At 38.0% G+C, this 27,121-nt stretch overlaps 1 protein-coding gene across 4 annotated transcripts; it reads right to left on the reverse strand.

Moving 5' to 3' along the window:
• On the reverse strand, positions 1–27,121 carry LOC106879292 (isopentenyl-diphosphate Delta-isomerase 1). 4 transcript variants are annotated; one of them, XM_014928792.3, is made up of 6 exons: positions 26,783–27,121; positions 14,988–15,151; positions 13,708–13,800; positions 3,459–3,589; positions 2,470–2,662; positions 1–1,818 (listed from the first exon to the last, which is right to left on the reverse strand). In XM_014928792.3, the coding sequence occupies exons 2-6, from the start codon at positions 15,133–15,135 to the stop codon at positions 1,676–1,678; spliced, it is 708 nt and encodes a 235-aa protein (XP_014784278.1). In that variant the 5' UTR covers positions 15,136–15,151; positions 26,783–27,121; the 3' UTR covers positions 1–1,675. The 4 variants fall into 4 exon arrangements, with proteins under 4 accessions (XP_014784278.1, XP_089214044.1, XP_014784277.1 ...); XM_089357918.1 differs by having other exon boundaries at positions 26,920–27,100; XM_014928791.3 differs by lacking the exon at positions 26,783–27,121 and adding an exon at positions 26,576–26,754.

Raw genomic sequence — 27,121 nt, forward strand, 5'->3', positions numbered from 1 at the left:
TAAGAAACAGAATCAAGATATTTATTTAATTTGTGATTAAATGAAAATAAATTATTTTATCAAACAGAGAAGTGTAGTAGGAGAAGGTTTTAAAGTTTAGAAATGAGACATAAAAAATATATTATTAGAGTCCATATGAATTTCTGAAGCAGAAATTTTAGTATTGCAGACACTAAAATTTTCTCTCTGGATTACCAAACAAAAGAAAAATCTTTGTAATAAGTTTTTAATGTCTGTTTAATATTACATTTGAAATGTTGTCACTTCACCATTCAGAGAGTAAACAGAGATAAAGATTTCATTTATAAGATGGTAAACATAACAGAGACAAGAAACTATGAGAGAACAAAAAGTAAGGAGTTTATTTTTCATGCTCTGTAGTGGTAAAAGAATGTTTCAGTAATTGGTACAGCTGAAGTAAAGAAATTAAATCATTTACAGAACCAAGTCTCATTCAAAAAGAGATGCTTCTATCTCCAATCACTGGAATATTTTATATCAAACAACAATTTTTGAATGTTAAGCAATGAGCTGATCTTTACCAATTCTACCAAGAATTTATAAAAATACAAAATAAACTCTCAACTTCCAATACAAATGTGTCTATTGTTACAGACATCGAGTCTATTCTTAAAGAAGTTCAATATAGAAAAATATTGTTTATATACAAGACAATGTACACAACTATATTACATTCTTTTTTCTTCATCTGGTTTGTTTCTCAGGATAATTGTTTATACTGACAGATGCCCTTGTAATCCTACCCACTGATTTAAGGATAGAACCTGCTGCCAGTCTGGTAAACTATAATATACAAAAGTATGTTACCCAGAGATATACACAATAATTAGCTATAGAGTGGCTTGAACTCATGACAATATGATCAGTTTTCTCCATGAAAATAGTAAAATATAATTATCAATCAATCCTTTGACAGAATGGTAGCAATATAAAGACAGGTTTTAAAAATCAGACACCAGCTCTAAGTTTATGATCTAAGTTATTATTAATACCTTCCTCCCCCTCCTCATCATCATCAATAGCAGCAGCATCATAGAAGTAACAGAGGGTCTAATGACAATATTAAAGCACTGTTCCCCAAAATAACATTTACAACAAAATAATTAGTAGAGTAACAATTAATACAGTAATGAACAATTGTCTATATTTCTCTCAACATCTACTGTTGTTGGAGCAGTAGATAGCCTTAATAGTCTTGCTGTGGTGTGTGGGTGGATAATGAGGGTGAGGGTCTTATAAAAGGCAAAAACCTTTCTACTTCACCCAGTAGAATGGTTGAAAGTTCGATCACTGTTTACTGTCCTTACTTTATATATTGCTGCTAAATTTTTCACTGATCTGTCACTAAAAACTTGGCCTCAATTCAAAGTTCTTATCACATGATTTGCCAGTTTTACCTAACTTGATTCTTTAAAACTATTTACACACATAATCAAGATAAAATATTATCAAAACAAAATCAAATTAATATTTCATTCTATCTATTTGATAAAGAAAACAAAAGAAAAAAGGAAAATAACAGAGAAAAAAAAATTAAATGTAAAGATTATAAAATATGAATTGCTGAGGCAGTTAAGTATGGACGTCGCAATCTTGGAATTGAGTTGATGTTATCAGAACTGTTGTAATATTAACAAAGGTTCTACAGGAGTCTTCATGTCTTTGACAGTCGATAAATAGTTTTATGGTCGTACTGCGTGTTAAGACATTGCAAATTGTCCCACCACTGGAACAAGAAATTATCCACAATTAACTGGAACCATGGAGTCAAAAGGATACCACGGTCCCGGAAATTTTCTGAAAGAAAGAAGAGAAAAGAAAAGGAAGGTTATATAGGTTATTTAGTCATTCCTTCTGAATTCCAGCATGGGCAAAGAACAAAACATTTGGAGAGTAGACTGAATCCTGTTGATAAGGTTATGATATATTGATGACACAAGGCCCCCAACAACAATATCTATGATATTGGTTTCAAATTTTGGCACAAGGCCAGCAATTTTGGAGATGGGGTAAGTTGATTACATCGACCCAAGTGTTCAACTGTTATTTTTTTTCTATTGGGAGGAGGAGGAGGTGGAAGAGTGCGGGTGGAGGTTATCCCAGCACTTTTTCTATCTGTTCATGAAGTATGAAAGGCAAAGTCAACTCTGAGTGTACACAGGAGCAACTGAATACCCAACAACATTTTTATCTGACATTCTTCCAAATCTGTCAATAGCAATAATTTCTTGCATGGACAGTGTTATTATAGTTAATATTGTAGTTAATATTATAGGTTATATTTAACAATGAAAGCATTTGCTACAGTCTGGGCACAGGTAACCTATTGACCCAGAAAGAAAGAAGAAAGTAAAAAAACCAAGACAAGAATAATGTTTATATCATTATCTCCAATAATATATAGAGAGATGAAGAGTGGAGGTGTTAAAAAGCCAAACTAGAACTTACTCATCAAATCTTTCACTCCATCACAGTTTAAATACATGGTACTTTTCACTTCGTTAGGATTGAGATTTAAGTCAACGTTTTTCTTAATAAATAAAACATAATCAATTTCATGTTCTCCCCATTTACCATCAAGGGGAACATTTCCAGCTTTGTAGTGCATTCTAGTGATGTAATGAATGTCTTCAAGTGGTACCTATGGAAACCAAGGTGAGAGAAAAGATAGTTAATGCTAATGTTATAATAAATATTGAATTGTTAGGTAATTTCATTCATTTCTTTTTCAATGTTATTTAAATAAACAAGAAAAATATTTTTATCATAAAATGTTATGTTTTTTTTTCTTTTTTGTAGCTCTATTCTTCCTCTGCCACTTTGCTTTAACATTTTTGAAATTTGAATAAATTTTATCCTATTTTCAGACATATGATGATGGAGTGACAAAGAGAAAAAAAATTAGCATTTTCGATAACTGTTTCTCTCTGCTTTCAAGCAAGCTGTCAAAGCTTCTTGAGACATTTGTGCTGTGTACAGAGAAGGCACTATTACTGAAACAACTGTACAGAAATGGTTTTCATGCTTCAAAGAATGGAAATTCAACCTCAGAGACTCTCTGCATTCCAGCAAATTTGTTCAATTCAACAGGATTGATTGAACAAGCTCATCCATGCAAATCATCATCATTCTATTGTCTACTTTCCATGTTAATGTTGCTGATTTTCTGTATAACATAATGCTTCTTACCCCAGTAATTTTGTCATCCCATCTTTGAGGTCCAGTATCCTATGATCTGACTTCAGTACTTCCCACATCTTCAATCACGGATCCCCTTCTCTCATAGTACACTGCAGTGTTTCATCCCTGATCCATTCCCTTCCCTTGTCCACTAGCTCCTGTCAAGCCTCCAACCCATGCCAGCATGGAAAATGGACGTTAAATGATGATGATGAATAAAATATAATAAGGAAATAATTTATAATTTCCAATCTCACCTGCTCTGGTGGAATACCCAACTCATGTTGTAGTTTCCTTTGTGCAGCTCTCCGAACACCAATTGCATCATTTTCTTCTAATTCAGCTTCTTTAAAGAGAGGATGACTACAACAAGTATTTGTGATATGGTCTGAAATTAGAAAAACAGAATTAATAACAGATGAGAGAAGACACACCTGAAGATGTATTTGATTTATTCTGCTCACTAACAGATTTGGGAGTTTATTCTCAAATTAGTATTGGCAGATTATTTCTTTACTTAATACTGAAAGTATTAATCGGATTAAGTCTGCAGAAGTTAAATAAAAGGTGCTAGTGCCACTCTGGCTTACTTCTGCACTTCTACAAATGTATTCTTTAAAAAAAATCTTGTGAACAGATGATCTTGTTAGAGAGGCAGTATTGTATGAATGAATGTGGATCTGTATCAAGCTCTTTTCTGTGTCTGCCACCCTTCCTTGGAAAGGTGTGAGCAGTGCAAGAACATAGTCTGTGACATAAGAATCAGCATAAAAAAAGAAACAACAATTCCAAGACTTCAAATTGAATATACATGTAAGCAAAAGTAAAAATAATCAATACATCAATGTATTTCAAAGTGATTCCCCTCTCCTTAATGCCTATATTTTAATCCATGACATCTCTAGATAACATCTTTCTTTTTTTTTTTTGAGAAAATTTTACCAAAATAATATATAGCTAATGGTAACATTTAACATACTGACATAATTTATTTTTATTAATCTAATGCTTATTAATGCACATTATTTCGAATTAATGATGCATTATCTTCCAACTTTGAGATGTCTATTCTAAAAAGACATTATATGGCAGGTGTGAGAGGCTGAATTTGGCCAGTTTGAACATAGAACATATACTCCTGTCCAAGCTATTTGGTACTGACATCCATCATTCACCCTCACCATTCATACCTTGCTTACCCATCATGCTCTCACTCCAATCTTCCCTAATGCTAAAGCCATGGTAAAATACACCCAGAGCACTCTTCAGTGTGGGGTTCAGTGACAGTGAACCCCTTTAGTCTTGTCAAAGACATAACAATCTCTCAGATTGTTGCATGAAAAATGCAACCCACTGTGTAAAATGGTTGATGTTGGGAAGGGCCTAGAGCCATAAAAATCAAGCTAAAATGAAATTTATGATGAAGATGTTGTTCTCTGATCCATCAGTTAAGAATGCCGGAACAAACTATCCAACCCATGCAAGCACAGAAAGCAGACATAAGACAATGATGTTAATGATGATAAGTTGATAACATGAAATCTAACTAAAACTGTTCAGATGAAAATAATGTGTGTAGTATACAGGTCATCAGTAAACTTGTTCATTAGTGATATCAGCAGTGATGTGTGTGTGTGTGTGTGTGTGTGCGTGTGTGTGCGTGCGTGCGTGCGTAATGTTTGATAATCACATGAATAAGAAATAAGTGGAAAATATGAGAGGTCCCTCACATAGTAACTGTCTACCCACTTAAAACAGTGCTGGGGAGAATTGATCATTGTAGAATGTATGTGCATGTGAGCTTGTACACACACACACACACACACACACACACACACATCAACTCTCTAGAAATGTAAGGAAGTTCATTGAGACTGTTGATGCCTTTCACTTGCAATGTTTTCTTCATGTTCTGAAAGAAAAGACAAACTGTTGTTCTTCATGATTAGCCCAAGGTCAAATCCAATCCTGCAGACGTATGATTAAAATTGCTCCAGCTATAAACAACCCCACTTTTCCCAAGCTATTTATAACTACATTATCCAACATGTCTTTATTTTCTTAAAGACAGTATGATGTGGCCTAAGGAGAGATTTGACTGGTTTTTCTAGCACATCAAGCAACCACATAGAAGTTCCTTCATTCGGCTCAAGAGAAAAACATTATTTTACTCTGCGACACCTAATACCCTCTGTAGGAAAGTCTTCTGGTAGTAGTGGTGGTGGTGGGCACTTAAAACTGTATTTGATAAGAACAGAACAAATTAAAGACCTAGTTTTCAGTACTGTATCATCACCTCTATTGCTGCCGCTGCTACTACTACTACTAACAACAACAACAACAACATTAATAATAATGGTTTCATATTTTGGCACAAGGCCAGCAATTTTGAAAGGAGCGAGTAGATGGCTATGTAGACCCCATTATTTAATTAGTATTTAATTCTATGTATCCCCAAAAATGAGTGGCAAAGTTAACTGCAGCAGGATTTGAATTCAGAATGTAAAGAGCTGAAATAAATACCACAAGGCATTTTATTTGGTGCCCAAACAAATCTGTCAATAATAATATTAATCTTTTTTACTAAAGGCACAATTTGGGGGAAGGAGGTGAGTCAACTGGTACTAATTTCATCGACTCCAAAAGGATGAGAGGCAAAGTTGACCTGAGCGGAATTTGAACTTACAGCATAAAGACAGATGAAACACTGCAAAGCATTTTGTCCGGCATGTTGATAACTCTGCCAGCTCATCACCTTTCTGTAAATAATAATATTATTAATAATAATAATAATAATACAGAATGAAGTCATCCCCAAAATCAAGAGTACAACAGCAATAACTAACAAAGCAATGACAGTAATATAAATGTACAATCTTTTATATTGATCCAAAATTATGATTGATCATTGAAGTAGTTTGACCAGCTTCGGTGCTGATTTTCAGGAAAGTCTCTTGCTCCACTACACAACTGGTTGCTATAGCAACCAATAAGAAGTGGAAACCAACAGCAAACTGGTCATGGTCTGTTAATCTTTTTTGTGACCTTGATAATGGTTAATTTATTATTTACTTCAACCTACATCGAAACAGACGTTGAGACCAGCTTCAGAACTCACAGTGCACAAGTCTAATATATTCTTGAGGGTTTGTTACACACTAATAGAAATAGCCACAGGTGACCAAGTTAATTAGATGTTGCTCTACCAGTAACTAACAATTTTTCATCATTGCTGTACTCGGTCCTGATCAACACACTTTTTAATGACTCAATTCATTTAATTGCATAACCACTAAGTTGTTGTCACCGTACACATATGAAACTGTATCGTCAAGACTATATATATATATACACATACATACATACATCATCATCATCATCCAGTGTTTTAAATCTGGGTTTTGTACCCATTAATGGGGGTGACCGGATCTACCTCAATGCCATAGCAACCGAGGTAGGCAGGTGCAGCCCACCCCAAACTTTGGATTGGCTGGTGCCCATTCTCCTTTGCTATCATGAGGCTTTTTGGAACTGGATGGGGAGCATGCCCTTGCTTAGCCCCAACATCAGTTTCTAGACATGAGTGGTCCCAAGACCAAGGCCTCTACCACGACTTTTAAGAAATGTGGTGGAAAACTAGCTCAGGAAGGTAGGGACACTACTCCCTGAGACCCCTTTCGGAGTCCCCCCAACATACATATACATATTATATCTTTCATCTTTTACATTAGACTGTGGCCATGCTGGGACACCACCATGAAGAATTTTAGCTGAACAAATCAACACCAGTATTTATTTTTTATTAAGCTGGGTACTTTTTCCATTGGTGTCTTTTGCCAAACTGCTAAGTTATGGAAATGTAAACACACCAACACCAGTTATCAAGCAGTGGTGGGGACAAACACACACCGCACACATATACAATGGGCTTCTTTCAGTTTCCATCTACCAAATTCACTCACAAAACTTTGGTGGCATTTCATCCATCTTTATGTTCTGAGTTCAAATTCCACCAAGACCGACTTTGCTTTTCTTCCTTTCGGGGTTGATAAAATAAGTACCAGTTGAACACTGAGATCAATGTAATTGACTTACTTTCTCCCTACAAAATCCTGGCCTTGTGCCAAAATTTGGAACCAATATTTATAGGTCAAAAACAAATACCTGTTTGGTAGCAGCCAAGCTGGGGCACCACCTTGAAGAATTTTAGTCGAATGAATCAACCCCAGTACTAATTTCTTTTTAAAGCATAATTATTCTATCAGTCTCTTTTGCTGAACCCCTTACTTACAGAGATGTAAACACACTAACACTGGTTGTCACACATGGTAGGGGACAAAACTTTATTGCTACAAAAAAAACAAACAAAAAAAACAAAAAAAACGCTGCTATTATGTTAAACTGTCGTATCTCCAAACTTGGCCAAATGCGTTTTTTTTCAATATTTAATTCTGCTTGCAATAGCCGGTTCTTTTGGTCAAAATATCGTATCTCCAGCTGCTTCAGGTGAAAATTGTCAAAGTGTAGTACAACGGTTAAAAGCACTTTTCAAAAGTGTAGTGAGTCTCACATATGACAGTTTTGCACAAAATATTTATGACTGAAAGTATCATGGAGTTATGATTTTATGCACCCAACAAAGTATTATTGTTAAGCTGGAACTGTTGCTAATGTAAAAAGAAATGGAATCATCATCATCATCATCATCATCGTTTAATGTCCGCTTTCCATGCTAGCATGGGTTGGACGATTTGACTGAGGACTGGTGCAACCAGATGGCTACACCAGGCTCCAATCTAATTTGGCAGAGTTTCTACAGCTGGATGCCCTTCCTAACGCCAACCACTCAGAGAGTGTAGTGGGTGCTTTTACGTGTCACCCGCACGAAAACGGCCACGCTCGAAATGGTGTCTTTTATGTGCCACCCGCACAAGAGCCAGTCCAGGGGCACTGGCAACAATCTCGCTCGAAAACCCTACAAGGCTAGTCAGGCGGTACTGGCAACGGTCACGCTCAGGATGGTACATCTTATGTGCCACCCGCACAAGGGCCAGTCCAGGGGCACTGGCAACGATCTCACTTGGCTTGCCGGGTCTTCTCACGCACAGCACATTTCCAAAGGTCTCGGTCAGTAGTCATCGCCTCGGTGAGGCCCAATGTTCGAAGGTCTTGCCTCACCACCTCAGCCCAGGTCTTCCTGGGCCTACCTCTTCCACGGGTTCCCTCAACTGTTAGGGAGTGGCACTTTTTCACGCAGCTATCCTCATTCATTCTCACCACATGTCCAAACCAGCGCAATCGTCTCTCTTGCACACCACTACTGACGCTTCTTATGTTCAGCTTTTCTCTCAAGATACTTACACTCTGACGGGTATGCACATTTACATTACACATCCAGCGGAGCATACTGGCTTCATTCCTTGCGAGCTTACGCATGTCCTCAGCAGTCACAGCCCAGGTTTCACTGCCATGTAGCATGGCTGTTCGTACACATGCGTCATACAGTCTGCCTTTTACCCTGAGTGAGAGTCCCTTTGTCGCCAGCAGAGGTAAGAGCTCTCTAAACTTGGCCCAGGCTATTCTTATTCTAGCAGTTACACTTTCAGCGCACCCACCCCCACTACTAACTTGGTCACCCAGATAGCGGAAGCTATCAACTACCTCTAGTTTTTCTCCCTGGAATGAGATAGAAGTTGTTTCCTGTTTGTTTACAGTGTTTATTGCACCTGAACATCTGCCACATTCAAAGACTAACTTTGTAGTTAATCTGCCTTTGATATTGCTGCACCTCTTATGTGTCCATAGCTTACACCGGGTACATCTTATAGAGTTACTACCTACTCCTTTACTGCATACTGAGCAGGGCCATCTACCTGAAGGGGCTTGTGTTTTATCTACCTTCCTACTTATTAGGATTTTGGTTTTTGCTAGGTTGACTCTAAGGCCCTTCGATTCTAGTCCTTGCTTCCACACCTTAAACTTCTCTAGTTCTGATAGTGACTGCGCAATTAGTGCAAGGTCATCAGCATAGAGGAGCTCCCAGGGGCAACCTATATATAGCAATAAGAAAATGGAGGGGAATATGTGGTACTCATCAACTTGTAGACACTGTACTCTGTTAATTAACCTGTTTATTTTTCAACCAAAAGGAGAATAAAGACAATATACAAACACATGTGACACACTATGTCATATCAACAATTAAAAATTTTAAATGATATCTAGAGACCAAAGAAAGGACAAAGTCTTATAGCTGTCATGATTATGTAACTTATATGAATGAAATTAAAATGGTAATCATATTGAAGCTGTATAACCATTCTTCAGAGATATAAAAGGAAGAAAACCATTCTTAAAAGAGAAAAGAAGCATGGTCACTCCTTACCCAAGTGACCTTATCTTATCGCCCATCACTTCTTATGAGCTCCCAAATTAGTTTGATAGTTGAGCTCTGATTGGTTGTATGTTTCTTCAAAACTTTCTAAAAAATGCATTTTTTTCCCCTGGAATTTTGCAGAGATACGCTCGTTAATAAAATAACATCACAATTTTTTTAATGGGGGGGGGGGCGATCATACTGCTATCTCACGACTTTGTTTCTTCATAGATATCCTTAAAATCTATATTTTTAAATGATATTCTGCAGAGATACATTTTCGAGAACGTAGATTACGCAATGTTGCCGTTTCAAGCTTTTGAATTCAGGAGAGGGAAAGAAAAAAAGGGAAGTGGAAAAGATTTAAGTTACGGAACTTGAGAGGTAACAAAGTCGGAGCGGCTGAAGAAAGAATAATCTAAGTTCCCTCCACAATTTCTTCCCTCGAAGTTATCAAACAGTTGTAATCTACAACCTTGCAAGCATATCGAGGAAGAATTACATTAAAAGAATTTGCATTTTTCAGTGACATTTCTTCGTTTCCTTCTCGTTTTTTACGATCGCCAGGTGACAAATTAATGAATATTAACAGTGAAATGGGACGAAGAATTTCACTTAGCTTTAAACACATTCATTCAATATATTTAAGTGTTGTTATTAATACAAATTTACTTACAATTTTCTGGTTTTAATAGTATCTTTACTGAGTTTTGGGAATCAAATATGCTGCTTGCCGTACGAAAGAGAGAGAGAGAGAGAGAGAGAGAGATAGAAGAGAGAGAGAGAGAGAGAGAGAGAGAGAGAGAGAAAGAGAGAGAGAGAGAAAGAGAGAGAGAGAGAAAGAGAGAGAGAGAGAGAAAGAGAGAGAGAGAGATGTGAACAGCAACCATGCTGAAGTTTTAGTCAAACAGACACAAGTACTTACTTCGGTATTTCTTTGGAAACCACCCCTCCCCCATAACTTTTAAACCAGTAATTTTTGTTTAGATTGATGTTTTCGATATCGGACATTACGATTTAGCAAAAAAAAACAAAAAAAAAAAAACGTTTTTAATTTCAATTACCCCCCCCCCCACATACACACTCTAATTTATTTGCTTTGTTTACAATTTGATAAGACGTGCTGTCACGCACAAAATGACAGCTTCCAAATCCTGTTTCCTGGTTGCGTGAAAACTATCAAACTTTAAACCTCTAAAAACTTTTAAAAACATTTTTTCTGGAAAAAAGTGGAACAACTGCGCACATGTCACGGAGGGAGTGGCTGTGTGGTAAGTAGTTTGCTTACCAACCACATCGTTCCGGGTTCAGTCCCAGTGCGTGGTACCTTTGGCAAGTGTCTTCTACTATAGCCTCAGGCCGACCAAAGCCTTGTGAGTGGATTTGGTAGACGGAAACTGAAAGAAGCCCGTCGTATATGTGTATATATATATATGTGTGTGTGTTTGTGTGTCTGTGTTTGTCCCCCCACCATTGCTTGACAACCGATGCTGGTGTGTTTACGTCCCCGTAACTTAGCGGTTCGGCAAAAGAGACCGATAGAATAAGTACTAGGCTTACAAAGAATAAGTCCTGGGGTCGATTTGCTTGACTAAAAGGCGGTGCTCCAGCATGGCCGCAGTCAAATGACTGAAACAAGTAAAAGAGTATATGCTAAATTTCCCTTACATCCAGGTTACTATTGACAAAGAATGTGTCGCCTCTCAAACTTTTCTACTTTCTACACGGCCTTCTACATCTCCATCTCAAACTTTCCTTTGTCAATTTCATATTTCGGTTTACACGTGCAACATGAAACTATTTTTCCATTTTCTGAAAAAGCAACGTTTTGGACTTACACTTTTGCATAATAGCAATGATATATATAACTGAATTGTTGTGATTGCATGGTTATCAGGACATCTGTGATTATGACTGTGTTGTAGATATAAAATGACTATTGAGGAAATAAAATAAAACCAGGACAAGAAACAACTGTCACTTGAAGATTCTAATACAAACATGGTGTGAGCTGATGTTCAGCAATGGGAGGACAGTGGGAAAAGCTTTAAACACACAGCTGAGCTGTACTCGTAAGTTCGGGATTTACTACAGCTATTTCAAACAGTGGAATATGCTTTTATTCTGTGAGGAAAAAGAGAAATTTGACAATTCAGTCAAGACCCTCGGAGAGAAAGGAAATATTTTCACCAGGTATTTTTTATTTTTTTTATTACTTGTTTCACTAATTTGACTATGGTCGTACTGGGACACCATCTTGAAGGGTTTAAGTCAAACAAATCGACTTGTTTGTTTTTGTTTTTTTTTTAATTTGGTACTTATTCTATAGGTTTCTTTTGCTGATCGTTAAGTTACAGGGATGTAAACAAGCCAACACCGGTTGTCAACCAGTAGTAAGAAACACAGATACGAAGACACATACACATACACACACACACACACACACATGATGGGCTGCTTTCAGTTTCTGCCTACCAAATTCACTCACAAAGTTTTGGTTGGCCTAGGACTATAGTAGAAGACACTTGTCCAAGATGCCAAGTAGGTGAACCTTATTTTCATTATTTGAGAAATGGGTGCATCTGAAATTTTGGACTTCTCTCCTTTCTCACATCGTAAAACACAGTCCACTATTTGTATTCTTTACTAATGTATAACATGGTTATTTTCTACTGGTCGACTACAGCTAGAGTGCTGTAGATCAAGGGACATAACTCTGTTCCTCTCAGACAAAAAGTACAATTCTCCACATCACAACTAAGTTGGTCAAGTGACTACATACAGCAGAGGTTCACAATTATTTTTTGCCTTCGGACCCCTTTGATTTCTATTTTACTCAACTGAACCTCCAAAACCATTCGATGTATATAAAAAAAAATCCTGCTGTATTTTCATAATTATTATTAGGAATTGAATAATAAAAACTTTAAATATTTTTCTATTACAAAAGTATAACTAATTTATAGCCTATAAATTTTAACAAAATCTTATAAGGATCTCCAAGGGCTATATGGACCCCAGTTGTGAACCACTGGTGCAGATGCTTCTCCAAGGGCTTATGCTGAGTTGTTTGCAATGGAAAAGACAAACAACTTGCACAAACGAAATGACATATCCACACAAACATCATCAAAATATAGCACATATGTAGAAATGTTTAAACAATTCTATGATAGTGATAATGATTTCTGTGACAATCATGTGCTCTTTGATCTCTTAGTTCATAGCCACAAATTGGTATCTTCACATTATCAATTCTATCTTTGCATTGTTACTATGCCTAGAAATTAGTTTGTAAAACAAGTCTACTGAGTAACCTAGAACCCTGCTCTGTCTATTAGATTACAACAATTACTATGTAGGCAGTGTGTTTTATCTGAGGATATATTTACTGAACTAATTTTATTTCATGTGGATCCCAGTGCCATTTCTGATATATGCCCACCACAAAGAATCCAAGTTTGTAATACTAGAATGAAGTCTGAGTTAGAAGACCATAGAGTGGATATTCCAGCTAAGATCAATTCAATGATTGAAGTAGAAAAACTGACACATGATGAATGTGTGTTGACCCTCAAGACTAGTGAATATACCTTGATCCTAGTAGTAATTCAACTTTCCCATTCCAGTTTAAACCCATCAATGATACATTTCTTTATTAAACTTAATGCATACTTAATCTACCAGAGTTACAGCAGGTAAAGCTGACAATAAATCTAACATCTATCACAATTGATCAACTTATTCTCCTAGATCTCTAAGCATAGGTACTGTAATCAGAATTCAATTTAATGAAAGTAAATGAATCTCTATTTTGAAGATGAGAAACTCCCAGCATTTGAGGGTAATATAAAATATGAAGTGAGCTAGATAATATAAATATGAAAAAATGCCTAATGTCTTTAAATCAGATAACAACCACTTTTACAATGACAAAAATCCTTAATTGATTGATGTACAACAGGATATTTAATATATAAATAAAAGGGGCTTTTAACACCATGGGCAAGGACCATAATGGAAATGGTTGGATGGCAATTTGGTTAGAGATGGAAGCAATGCCTGCAAAAGAAAAAGAAACTAAATTTTACATATTTTAATATAAGGGGGAACAAAATCTGTTGACATACTTGGATATGTAATTTTTTTTGAAGATCTCTGTTGGAGCAAAAGTTCCCCATTGGAATTGAATAAAAATACACTGAAGGCTCGATGCAGCATTCCTGTAAAAGAAAAGATAAAGCCAAAAGTCACCATATAAAATTCAACCTCCATTTATACTGGTTTAATTTAGATGGTTTTATGAAATTTCCTGTCTCTCTTTCTTCTATTAATTTCAAAGGATTATCTTCAGACAGATGTCCAAATATTAGCCAGTTTGTTATAAGCTGACCATGCCACTACTTTTCTAGTGAAGATATCCTTTCCTGAACTCATAAGTAAAAGTCATCCAGTTTCTCTAATACAATGCTCATACTGTTCATACATAAAACTAATACAGGTTTTGTATAGGAACTTGTATTACTTGCCAACAATGCTTCATAGTGTAAATAGTAGTAATTATAATAGAAGTTTTCTCTTATAATCTATATTATAATTCTGACTGTTCCAACACAGGGTAGATTATGAATGGGAAGAGAAGTAAACTAATAAATAACAACAAAATAGAATGGTTTGATCCTCATTCCAAACTTATAAAAGGTCTTTGTGGGTCTAATAGCATAACCAGACCAAATATATATCAATTTAATTGTATATGTACTCATCTTTGTTACAGTTATTAATCTTATATGAAGCTAGCCAACACAATTAACCCTTTAGCATTCAAATATAAATTATATCATAATTCTTATTTACTGACATTGTTTTGAATTAATCAGGCATTTTCTTGTACCTTCAAAATTTTGATGATGTGGTTATATATTTTTAGAATGACATTGTAAGGTAAGTGTGAAAGACTCAATCTGGGTGGTTTGAACATAAAACATGTAGAATATTTTGGCCAGATTTGGCTGGTTTAAATGCTAAAGGATTCAAGCAAAAGATACAGCTTATATATATTAAGGACTATATACTCATATTAAACTCAAATTTACTGGTATTTATATTTGCCAAATACTACAACCTTATATTTACTAATAAGTTTATCCCTTCTTTCTTCATAGTCAAAATAATGGCTATTTTATCATGTGATACACATGACATTTATTTCAACAAACTTCTTAACACTTTTTGCCAACCCCACCACTCATAATGCTTTTTCTGATATACAATAATCATGCGAGAACATAGAAAGCCAAGCCTGTTTGAGTTTCCGATTTATCATCAATAAAGTTAACATTATTTATTTATATGATCTTAATAACAAAGAAACATGATGAACCATCTACCCTTCAACTGCAGAATTTACCTTTGTTAATATTTGCCATAAGATGGCACTCCTGTTTTGTGGCTTTATCCAGAACTCGGTCCATCTCGTCCACAAGAATGCACTCCTCTGACATAAGTTTGGCCTGGGTTGGGTCTAAATTAACCAACACTTCAGATGCTGAATGCATTCTGGAAGCAGGGACTCTGAAAATAGAAATATTATTATTATTATTATTATTATTATCATTATTATTATTATTGAGTGAGAGAGTAGCACATGCTATCAAAGTGACACAGGGGTACAAATATACAAAGCTCAATATACCTGTCATGACTACCAGTCTGATAAGGACACACCAGGCACATGCATCACAACCATATGGGCACAACATTGGTGACTTCATATCAAAATAAAAGCACATAACCATGCAAATGGGACCCAATTGACTAGGACATATTTCATTGACCCCTGTATGATTTGTACAGGGACATAACAAAATATGGTAGGAATTTGTCAACCATCAACCATAAATTTTAAACCATAAATTCTAACAATAATTTTAAACCATAAATTCTAACAATTTTCAAATTGGAGCATGAGTTAAGTCCCCTTCTAGCGACGGTGTAGAGAGAGAGAGAGAGATAACAGATTTTTTCAGTCAATTATATCAACCCCAGTACGCAACTGGTACTTAATTTATTGACCCCGAAAAGATGAAAGGCAAAGTCGACCTCAGTGGAATTTGAACTCAGAATGTAAAAACGGACGAAATACCGCAAAGCATTTTGCCTGGCGTGCTAACGTTTCTGCCAGCTCAAAAATACCTTAGGAATGAGAACCCAGGTTTGAAATTTCCCCAAGACACCTGATGAAGGCTGGAGGGTGTATCAGCTGAAACGTTGCGTTAACAACAAACAAGATGAGGACAAATATCCGTCAAATGTAAATAATGTTAGGCAGGATTGTATATTAAAACACACAATCGGTGAATCACAGGAAAGCTGAGAAAAGCTGGACATTGTAGGTGAAATGGTGGAGATTAAAGACATGAAATGAAGTGTACACGTGTTGGTGAGTGTACTGATAGAGTAGACATGTGATGAGAATGAGACGTGGGAAAATGAGAGATGGTTAAAGATAAGGAGTGAATGAGTGGGTGAATATAATGAAGAACAAATGTTGAGGGATGATAAGTAAGGGGAATCAGGGAAGTGGGAAGAGTGGGTGACAACTGTAAAAATTGGGTAGGGTTGAGGTTTAGGCTGACGGATGACTAATGACACATGAGTTAGTGGGGTGATAAGGCGGGGAAGATAAATGACTGCAGAAAGCAGATGAGATATTGAAGGACAGCTATGTTGTTGTTGTTGTAGTAGTAGTAGTAGTAGTAGTAGTAGTAGTAATAGTAGTAGTAGTAGTAGTAGTAGTAGTAGTAGTAGTAGTAGTAGTAGTAGTAGTAGTAGCAGCAGCAGCAGCAATAGTAGTAGTAGTAGTAGTAGTAAATAATATCATTAGCAGTATATTACTGCATTGGGTAAAACACAGTAATATACTGCTGATATCTAGAGAATGGCTAAGATAGACCTCAGGTTACTAGATCATGATCAAAGATTGAAGTGATTGATGATTTGCCAGACCTATGTAACTTATGGCAATAGTGTTTCCTGGACAGAATATTAACCCTTTCGAAACCAACTCAGCTGAAATCACCTCTGGCTTTGTAGGCAGGATTGTATACGTCTTGTTTTCCTAAGTTTTGAATTAAAATCTTCCACCAAACCTTAGTCACAATTTATGTTTCTAACACTAGCTAAATGATAACTAAATTATTTTACTAAATTATTTGTTATATTTAAAATTAACTGAAAGAAACACAGAGCATCTCAAAATAAATACAGTAAAGAAAGGGTTAAATTTTTCATTACGTCATTTGATTTATCTGTCATGAATAAGTGGCTCCAGGAAACTTACATGTGATAAATCAGTGTGATATCCAAGATAACTGTTTTCCTTTATCTGTTTTTAATATGAACTCAAGTTAAGGTGGTGAGCTAGCAGAATCATTAGCACCCTGGGTAAAATGCTTGGTGGCATTTCATCTGTCTCTACGTTCTGAGTTCAAATGCCACCGGGGCCAACTTTGCTTTTCATCCTTTCAGGGTTGATAAAATAAATACCAGTTGAGCACAGGGGTCAATATAATGCCCCAAAATTGCTGGCCTTGTGCCAAAATTTGAAATCGTTTTTATAAACTACACAAGGTGGCAAGCTGGCAGAATCGTTAGCATACCAGTATTTCATCCACCTTTATGCTCTGAGTTCAAATTCCACCGAGGTCGACTTTGCCTTTCATCCTTTTGGGATCAATAAAATAAGTACCTGTTGAGCACACACTGGGGATGGGGGTTCGATGTAATTGATTTACCTCTCCACCCAGAATTGCTGGCTTTGTGCTAAAATTTGAAACCATAATTATCAGCAATGTATACATGTATACATTGTTCATATTATAAATCATAAATATTTATATTTCTTCATCATCATCATCATCATCATCGTCGTCGTTTAACGTCCGCTTTCCATGCTAGCATGGGTTGGACGATTTGACTGAGGGCTGGTGAAACCAGATGGCTACACCAGGCTCCAATCTGATTTGGCAGAGTTTCTACAGCTGGATGCCCTTCCTAACGCCAACCACTCCAAGAGTGTAGTGGGTGCTTTTACGTGCCACCGGCACGAAGGCCAGTCAGGCGGTACTGGCAACGGCCACGCTCAAAATGGTGTAATTTATGTGCCACCCGCACAAGAGCCAGTCCAGGGCCACTGGCAACGATCTCGCTCGAAAGTCCTTACACATGCCACGAGCACAAGTGCCAGAAAGGCGACGCTGGGCACATATTTTTATAAACAATAAGTACCTTATGGAAATTATTTTAATTTTCTAATTACATAGCTTTTGTTTCTTAAATATTTTACTCTATGACAGTATGCAGAATTGCCATGAAATTTGCCAAACCGCCAGAAAAATCTCATCAAACTGAGATGGGGGGATAGCAGCAGCAGCAGTAGTGATGGTGGTAGTATGGGGAGATGCAGTAGCTTTTGGTTTATTCTCAAGCTCTATTACAGGTCAAAGGTAGTAATCTAGACATATTCTGTTTTCCATGGCTGTCAACATTGATAGAGGTGAGAGACTGTTGAAAAGTGATATCAGTTAAATGGGGACCATTAGATAGTTCTGTGAGTGGTAACAGATTGTAGTTACACTGTCACCTGCAAACTCTAAGAGATAAAGTACGTTCTACTTGTATATAACACTTGTTAATGAAACTCATGATAAGAATGATTTAATAAAGCAGATAAGAATTTTATTGTCTAAGAGACCTCAATAACCTGGTCAATAAATAAAATCTAATAGCATATTCAAGGTGTCCTCAACTGAATACTACAGAAAAATAGCTTTCATACAAAATTTTTGTTTCATCTTAGTTTTTTGGTTTTCTTTTGTAGTATATTGCATGTTTTCAGTTCAGTAAAATATTTTTAAAAATAATGAATAAAAGATGTTAATTGTTCAATTTCTTTTATTCCAAGATTGCTATCTTAACCTGCTGACATGACAGATAATATTCAAATAGTTTTTGCCTCCTAATACAACCAACATTATTCAAACTATGCATTAGAGAATTATTACTAAATTCAAAGACCACTTTTTTATCACATATCATTAAGTTCTTACATGATCTAAATTAATCGATTGTAAAGAATTGGGATCTATTTTAAAACGGGGGCGCCAGTTTTCATTTATGTTTTATGTAGTGTTTTTGGTACGGAAAGACTTTCAAACTTCGTATACTTATCTATTTTGTGTTATAGAACAGAAAAATATTTTTGTATTCGAATTTATTTCATGTAAAAAATTGTCTTATTTCGATAATTTCTACTAATCACTGACGTCTATTCAGTTGAAAACAGTTAGCGCTGTAACGGTGTATATCGTATTAATCCCCTAACCCTAAAACTAACCCTAACTCTAGAATCCGAACTCTAAAATTGTTACACACATAGATACGCACAGCGTAATTTATTATATAAACAATATTTGCGTATAAATTACGATTAAACCGGATGAAATATGTCACAGGGAATAACATTTTTATGACCGCCCAGCAGTAACTCTATTGAGCTGAATAGATGTCAGTGATTGGTTGAAATTACAGAAATACGACAACTTTAACATGGAATAACTTGCGAATTCCTTTTTTTTGTTAAGAAGACTAAGAGTCTACCAGTGTCCCAAGTTTCAAAGTGTTTCGTTAGTGTTTCGTTAAGAAAATACTGGCGCCCCCGTTTTAAAATAGATCCAAGAATTGCAGCATGATTACCATATCATGTATGCTATTGAAAATTTGATAAAGTCAGCGTGAGAAGTAAAAACAATTGCAATTAATTTTGTCTGGAGTAAAACCTATCCAAACTGCCTTACAAACTTCCTTGGTTTGGAGGAAGCAATATATAAAATACTAATCAAGAGGTTATTGGATTGGCACACTAGATTTAATGAAATAAATACAGATGATCCAGCAGAGATACTGGAACTACACAATAAAAAAATATCTAATGAGGACCTCATAGAGATGGAGTTGTTGTTGTTGTTGGCACTCCGTCGCTTACGACGTCGAGGGTTCCAGTTGATCCGATCAACGGAACAGCCTGCTCATGAAATTAACTTGCAGATGGCTGAGCACTCCACAGACACGTGTACCCTTAACGTAGTTCTCGCGGATATTCAGCGTGACACAGTGTGACAAGGCTGGCCCTTTGAATTACAGGCACAACAGAAATAGGAAGAAAGAATGAGAGAAAGTTGTGGTGAAAGAGTACAGCAGGGTTTGCCACCATCCCCTGCCGGAGCCTCGTGGAGCTTTAGGTGTTTTCACTCAATAAACACTCACAACGCCAGGTCTGGGAATCGAAACCACGATCCTATGACCGCAAGTCCGCTGCCCTAACCAATGGGCCATTGCGCCTCCACAGAGATGGAGTAGCACTGTGCTAAAGATGAAGATGAGAGTAAAGATGTGGAATTATCACAGATTTTAACAACTAAATATTTATCCAAAGTTTTCCAGTTTTTAGTCCAAAAACAACATCCTCTCACCAGTCTCAAAGGCCTAAAACAGAGTTATAGACACTTTCCTTCCCCCACTGGCTAAGACATTAATAAAAATGTCTCAATTACTTAACATATGGAAAACTAGTTTTAGCTTCCACACATTGTAACCTCACATTCTCCTTCCCCTACAATCTTGCAAACCACTCACCCACCCACTTTTCCCCACCTTGTGCCTTGTGGAAGCTACCAGGGCATTTCACACCATCATCTATCTCTTGCAGCTCCTACTGATCATTTTCTCTTTCTCCTCTTCACTTACTAGATGTGAGTAGCCATGCAGATCCTTCTTCTAGAACCTGCTCTGCACCCCAGCTTCCCATAGTAATCCCCCCACTACCATGTGACTGTCCTCACCACCTACTCCAGAGTTAATACTCCTGCATACGGCACAGCAACTCAAATAATTCAAGGGTACAAAAAAAAAAAGCACCAAGTCCATGCTATAAAGTGGTTGATGTTAGGAAAAGCATCCAGTCAAAGAAACCATGCCAAAGCAGGCACTGGTACATAATGCAGTCCTTGGGCCCATCGAATCCTGTCAAACCATTTGATCCATGCCAGCATGAATTATGGACATTAAATGATGATGAAACAAAATAGTGAAATAATCATATTTTAGGAGGCCAGTCTCATTGCATACAACTATCGAATGTGAAAAGTCTGATTCAAGATGTTGAAGACAAATGGGTTAATTTATCAGTCTTTTATCTAAATGCCAGAAAGATAAAAGATGTTGATTCTGAAACCTTAACAAGGTCACATCCCCTGGTGAAGAGGGTTGGCTTGCAAGGGTGCTGTGCTGGTGCCACATAAAAAGCACTTGTGCCGGCGCCACGTGATAAGCACTTGTGCCGGCGCCACGTGATAAGCACTTGTGCCGGCGCCACGTGATAAGCACTTGTGCCGGCGCCACGTGATAAGCACTTGTGCCGGCGCCACGTGATAAGCACTTGTGCCGGCGCCACGTGATAAGCACTTGTGCCGGCGCCACGTGATAAGCACTTGTGCCGGCGCCACGTGATAAGCACTTGTGCCGGCGCCACGTGATAAGCACTTGTGTTGGTGCCAAGTACCACGTGATAAGCACTTGTGCCGGCGTCACGTAATAAGCACTTGTGCCGGCGTCACGTAATAAGCACTTGTGCCGGCGTCACGTAATAAGCACTTGTGCCGGCGTCACGTAATAAGCACTTGTGCCGGCGTCACGTAATAAGCACTTGTGCCGGCGTCACGTAATAAGCACTTGTGCCGGCGTCACGTAATAAGCACTTGTGCCGGCGTCACGTAATAAGCACTTGTGCCGGCGTCACGTAATAAGCACTTGTGCCGGCGTCACGTAATAAGCACTTGTGCCGGCGTCACGTAATAAGCACTTGTGCCGGCGTCACGTAATAAGCACTTGTGCCGGCGTCACGTAATAAGCACTTGTGCCGGCGTCACGTAATAAGCACTTGTGCCGGCGTCACGTAATAAGCACTTGTGCCGGCGTCACGTAATAAGCACTTGTGCCGGCGTCACGTAATAAGCACTTGTGCCGGCGTCACGTAATAAGCACTTGTGCCGGCGTCACGTAATAAGCACTTGTGCCGGCGTCACGTAATAAGCACTTGTGCCGGCGTCACGTAATAAGCACTTGTGCCGGCGTCACGTAATAAGCACTTGTGCCGGCGTCACGTAATAAGCACTTGTGCCGGCGTCACGTAATAAGCACTTGTGCCGGCGTCACGTAATAAGCACTTGTGCCGGCGTCACGTAATAAGCACTTGTGCCGGCGTCACGTAATAAGCACTTGTGCCGGCGTCACGTAATAAGCACTTGTGCCGGCGTCACGTAATAAGCACTTGTGCCGGCGTCACGTAATAAGCACTTGTGCCGGCGTCACGTAATAAGCACTTGTGCCGGCGTCACGTAATAAGCACTTGTGCCGGCGTCACGTAATAAGCACTTGTGCCGGCGTCACGTAATAAGCACTTGTGCCGGCGTCACGTAATAAGCACTTGTGCCGGCGTCACGTAATAAGCACTTGTGCCGGCGTCACGTAATAAGCACTTGTGCCGGCGTCACGTAATAAGCACTTGTGCCGGCGTCACGTAATAAGCACTTGTGCCGGCGTCACGTAATAAGCACTTGTGCCGGCGTCACGTAATAAGCACTTGTGCCGGCGTCACGTAATAAGCACTTGTGCCGGCGTCACGTAATAAGCACTTGTGCCGGCGTCACGTAATAAGCACTTGTGCCGGCGTCACGTAATAAGCACTTGTGCCGGCGTCACGTAATAAGCACTTGTGCCGGCGTCACGTAATAAGCACTTGTGCCGGCGTCACGTAATAAGCACTTGTGCCGGCGTCACGTAATAAGCACTTGTGCCGGCGTCACGTAATAAGCACTTGTGCCGGCGTCACGTAATAAGCACTTGTGCCGGCGTCACGTAATAAGCACTTGTGCCGGCGTCACGTAATAAGCACTTGTGCCGGCGTCACGTAATAAGCACTTGTGCCGGCGTCACGTAATAAGCACTTGTGCCGGCGTCACGTAATAAACACTTGTGCCGGTGTCACGTAATAAGCACGTGTGCCGGTGTCACGTAATAAGCACGTGTGCCAGTGTCACATAATAAGCACTTGTGCCAGTGCCATGTAATAAGCACTTGTGCCAGTGCTCTGTTGAACACATCCAGTACACACTGTGATATGGTTTGTGTTAGGAAGGCCATCCAGCCATAGAAACCAAACCAAATCAGACTGGAACCTGGTGCAGCTTCCCAGCTCTGGTCAAACCGTCCAACTTATGCTAGCATGGAAAATGGATGTCAAAGGATGAGGATGATGATGATGAAAAATACTTCTTCCTCTTTTTGTGCGATAAAAATAGTTTTAGCTTCTTCAGTAAAAAGTCAGCAAAATGGACATCATTTCAAAATGTTGAAATTGTTTCTCACAAAATATTTTATATTTTTAGCACAAACATTTTCAAATGTTTTACTCTACTAACTGTTAGTTGGGTAATTCTCAACTAACACATGGAATGTAATGTTTACAGATGTTTTACATAACTTTGTTAAATTGTTCAGTCATGAAAGCACTGTTGTCTCAGTTTCCTCAAAATTGTCAACAACATTATAGATTTCACCTACTTTTCCTCATCCCACTACACACACATACACTTTACACAAGGACAAGTTATTGAAAGTTTGTTTTTCTCACAACATAGTCAGGGAAAGAGGGACAAGAATCACAAGACAATGTTTAAAACTAGTTTCAAAACAAATATCACAAAAGACCTCGCTCAAAGAACACCAGTTTTTGGCTTCCTAGCTGGTGTTTACATACTTCATTGATATACATCAGCAAAAGACATACAAATACATATATACACATACAACAGGCTTCCACACAGTGTATGCCTACCAAATTCCACACCCAATGTATTGTATCAACCCAAAGTGAAGGTAGAAGACACTTGCTCATGGTACTGTGCAGTGGGATTGAACATGAAACCATATGGTTGCAAGGTGAATTTCTTAACCAGAGAACTACGTCTGCATCCAATCTATCTTCAATGGCAGTTTTAATCAAATATTTATCCCTCCTTTACATTGTAAAGGCTTACAAAAGGCTATGGCTACTGCTGAGTCAAAAGCACATAAAAAGCACCCAGCACACTTTGTAAAGTGGTTGGCGTTAGGAAAGGCATTCGGCCATAGAAACCATGCCAAAACAGATAAATGAAGCCTGGACAGCTCTCTAGTTGGTCAGTTCCTGTCAAACCGTCCAACCCATGCCAGCATGGAAAACGGACGTTAAACAATGATGATGAATTATTGACAAGGGAAGTATTACATGGTAAGCTTTTGATTTGTCAAGTCCACACCCCTGATACTAGGTCATGATTATTTTAATTAAGTTAGGGTAGGGTTACCATACCTGAACAATTAGAATCCAGGACATCTCCGCTGACAATCACCATGACCCTCCGTGACCCAGCCCAACACACACTTTGGGCCTTTGACTTTTTTCTTATTATAAACTACAGATACTGGGGGACATGGTAAATAAAAAAATACCCATACATAATTTTGTAAAATTAAAAGTTTTTCTTTTAAATTCTTCAGGGACGCAAATTTTGACAACTGAATCCAGGACATGGCCTGGACAATGCAGGCGAGTGGCGACCCTAGTCTAGTTGCAAACTTTAGTACAAGGAATGTCAAAAGCTAATCAGAAAAAAAAAATTATACAGGGTGGAAAAAACAATATTAATCAAAACTTAAACCACTCTTATAAATACGATTATTTCTGCCTCGTTTATATATATTTTTAGATTATTATTAATGATTTCATTATGGGTAAATCCCACCCCTTCTTTAAGTCTGCTTTTGTATTGTCACCTTCATCCTTCGTCCCGGTGGCAAATAAAAGAAATAGTTATTATTACGAAGGCGGCGAGCAGGCAGAATCGTTAGCACGCCGGGAGGAATGCTCAGCGGTATTTCGTCTGCCGCTACGTTCTGAGTTCAAATTCCGCCGAGGTCGACTTTGCCTTTCATCCTTTCGGGGTCGATAAATTAAGTACCAGTTACGCACTGGGGTCGATATAATCGACTTAATCCGTTTGTCTGTCCTTGTTTGTCCCCTCTGTGTGTAGCCCCTTGTGGGCAGTAAAGAAATAGGTATTTCGTCTGCCGCTACGTTCTGAGTTCAAATTCCACCGAGGTCGACAAATTACGTACCAGTTGAGTACTGCAGTCGGTGTAATCAACTTGCCCATCACCACAAAATTCAAGCCTTGTGCTTATAGCAGAAAGGATTATTATTATTATTATTATTAAGGTACCGAGCCTCGTGCCAAAACTTGAACGCATTATAATTATAAAGGTAGCGAGCTACCAGAATCGTTAGCACGCTGGACAAACTGCTTAATGGCATTTCTTCCACCTTTACGTTCTGAGTTCAAATCCCGCCGAAACCAACTTTGCCTTTCATGCTTTTAGGGTCGATGAAATAAAGTACCAGTCAAGTACTGGGCCCATGTAACTGACTTTGCCCTTCCCTTTAAAAGTGCTGGCCTTGTGCCAAGATTAGAAAGAATTATTGCTATACTTGGCAAGCTGGCAGAATCGTTACCGCGTTAAAATAAATATTTGGCAATATTTCTTTTTATGTCCAGAGTTCAAATCTCGCCGAAGGGTTGATAAGTTAAAGTAACAATCAATGTAATCGACTACACAACTCGCCTAAAAATTGCTAGCATTGTGTCTAAAATAAAAACTATTATTTTACCAGTACTTTATTTTATCAACCCTAAAACGATGAAAAGTAAAGTTGACCTCAGCGGAATTTGAACTCGGGACGTAAAGAGCTAGAAGATACACCTCGAGGCATTTCATCTAGGTTAAGACGTCCACCCTAAATACATCGATTTAACTGAATCCTTTAGTATACAAGTTTTGTTTGGTGCCGAGAAGTATCACATAAAACAAAAGGTGAGTCAAAAAGGGAGCGTACACGTAGTCGCACGGGACCTAAAATCACATCCTGTTATCTATAAAAAAGAAAAAAAAAGCGACACGTAGTCCGGAGTGTACATAATACCTTAAAGTAAGAAAGAAAAGAAAGAGATATAACCACGGCAGAAATACCTGTAATCATAAATCTACTCATTCATGGAAACAGTAACACCCACTTATCTGCGAGAGAACCGTAGAACTGCCAATTGAACTGCTAGAAAGAGCAGCCAAATCCCCTTCAAATTACAGCCGAATAAACTTTAAAGCAACAGAGACGCATTAGATACTGCTAGTCCAAGATTCAGTATATCCGAAAAGAAAGACCAAACGATCACGGTTGGAACATCTTTGACCACTGATACGTACTAGATTAGGCACGGGCAACTTTTTTTGAGAAGCGAGCCGCATGATAGGGCTCATCATCTGGCGGGTCGCACTACAATATAATTTTTCATTAGGCATGTCATTCAAAAAGTCCAGCGGGCCGCAGGTTGTTCATGACTGTACGAAATTAAAGCTGATTTAAACAACAGTGCTTTGAATGGGGCAGAAACTGAGTAAAAATTACCGGGGAGTTTGTATAATTTAACGTTCCTATTTAACTTTAAGTTCTGGACATGTTACATTAATAAAAATAACTTTCTTTCGTGTGACCATGACCAAATTGAATAACAAAGTTTATCAAAAGCAGCCTTAATTTTTATATACTGTGATTCTATGAATTTTGAAGTGGCGATTATAATATAAAAGAGTAAACATTTATATAAAGCAAAGGTATGTCGAAGATATACAGGTGATTGTGTTAATTTCAGAGAAGCACTGGATAATATATGAATAGGTCAACGTTTATAGATGAGAGAAAAGATGCAGGTACCTAAGAAGGTTAAGCAGTATCTAAGGAAAATAAAGAATTAAGAGTTAGAAACGATTAATAAACATACATACGTGGCGAATGAAAAGTTAGAGAAATCTGTGTAACAAGCTTTAGACAAGTTAGTTAGCTTGGAATAAAGTGGGGTACTGAATAAAAGGGGTTTCCAACTGGAACGACTAATGGCAACGTGTTGATGGAATAAACAGCGAATCATGATGCTTTCTGCCAATTTAACCTGTCAAACTGTTTTGATATGTAAATATCTAGAGTTATCTCACCTTGTCAGAATTAGTTCAGGAGTTTGCCGAAAGAGGGAACTGTAAAACTGCAGTACATTTCATGACTTCTTTTATTCTTGATCTTCATCTTTAGTTTCTTTTTTTTATTTGTATCTCAACTGGTGAACAATACTCACGTTTATTACAAGTTTCCTATGGGAACGTTGGTGGTCCTTGAATCTAAGAGTCCCCTCTCATAAACTTTGACAAACTGCAGTTTATACCACTTCGTTCGACATGTGGCAACCTTGGGCTAAACTGTGTGTGTATGTGTGCGTCTCCTCTCTTTGTCTGTCTGTCTCTTTCACTCTCTCTCTCTCTCTCTCTCTCTCTCTCTCT

Source organism: Octopus bimaculoides, chromosome 9 (genome assembly GCF_046866305.1).
Source record: "Octopus bimaculoides isolate indiv1 chromosome 9, ASM4686630v1, whole genome shotgun sequence".
NCBI lineage: Eukaryota > Metazoa > Mollusca > Cephalopoda > Octopoda > Octopodidae > Octopus > Octopus bimaculoides.

Bases quoted from the DNA above. Each gene is read 5' to 3' on its own strand.
- LOC106879292 (XM_014928791.3), bottom strand. From the start codon at position 26,718: ATGATTCGCTGTTTATTCCATCAACACGTTGCCATTAGTCGTTCCAGT. The intron at 2,663-3,458 runs GTGAGATTGGAA...TGGTTTCCATAG, and splicing joins TGGGTATTCCACCAGAGCAG to GTACCACTTGAAGACATTCA. The intron at 1,819-2,469 runs GTAAGTTCTAGT...TCTTTCTTTCAG, and splicing joins TGGAGTGAAAGATTTGATGA to AAAATTTCCGGGACCGTGGT.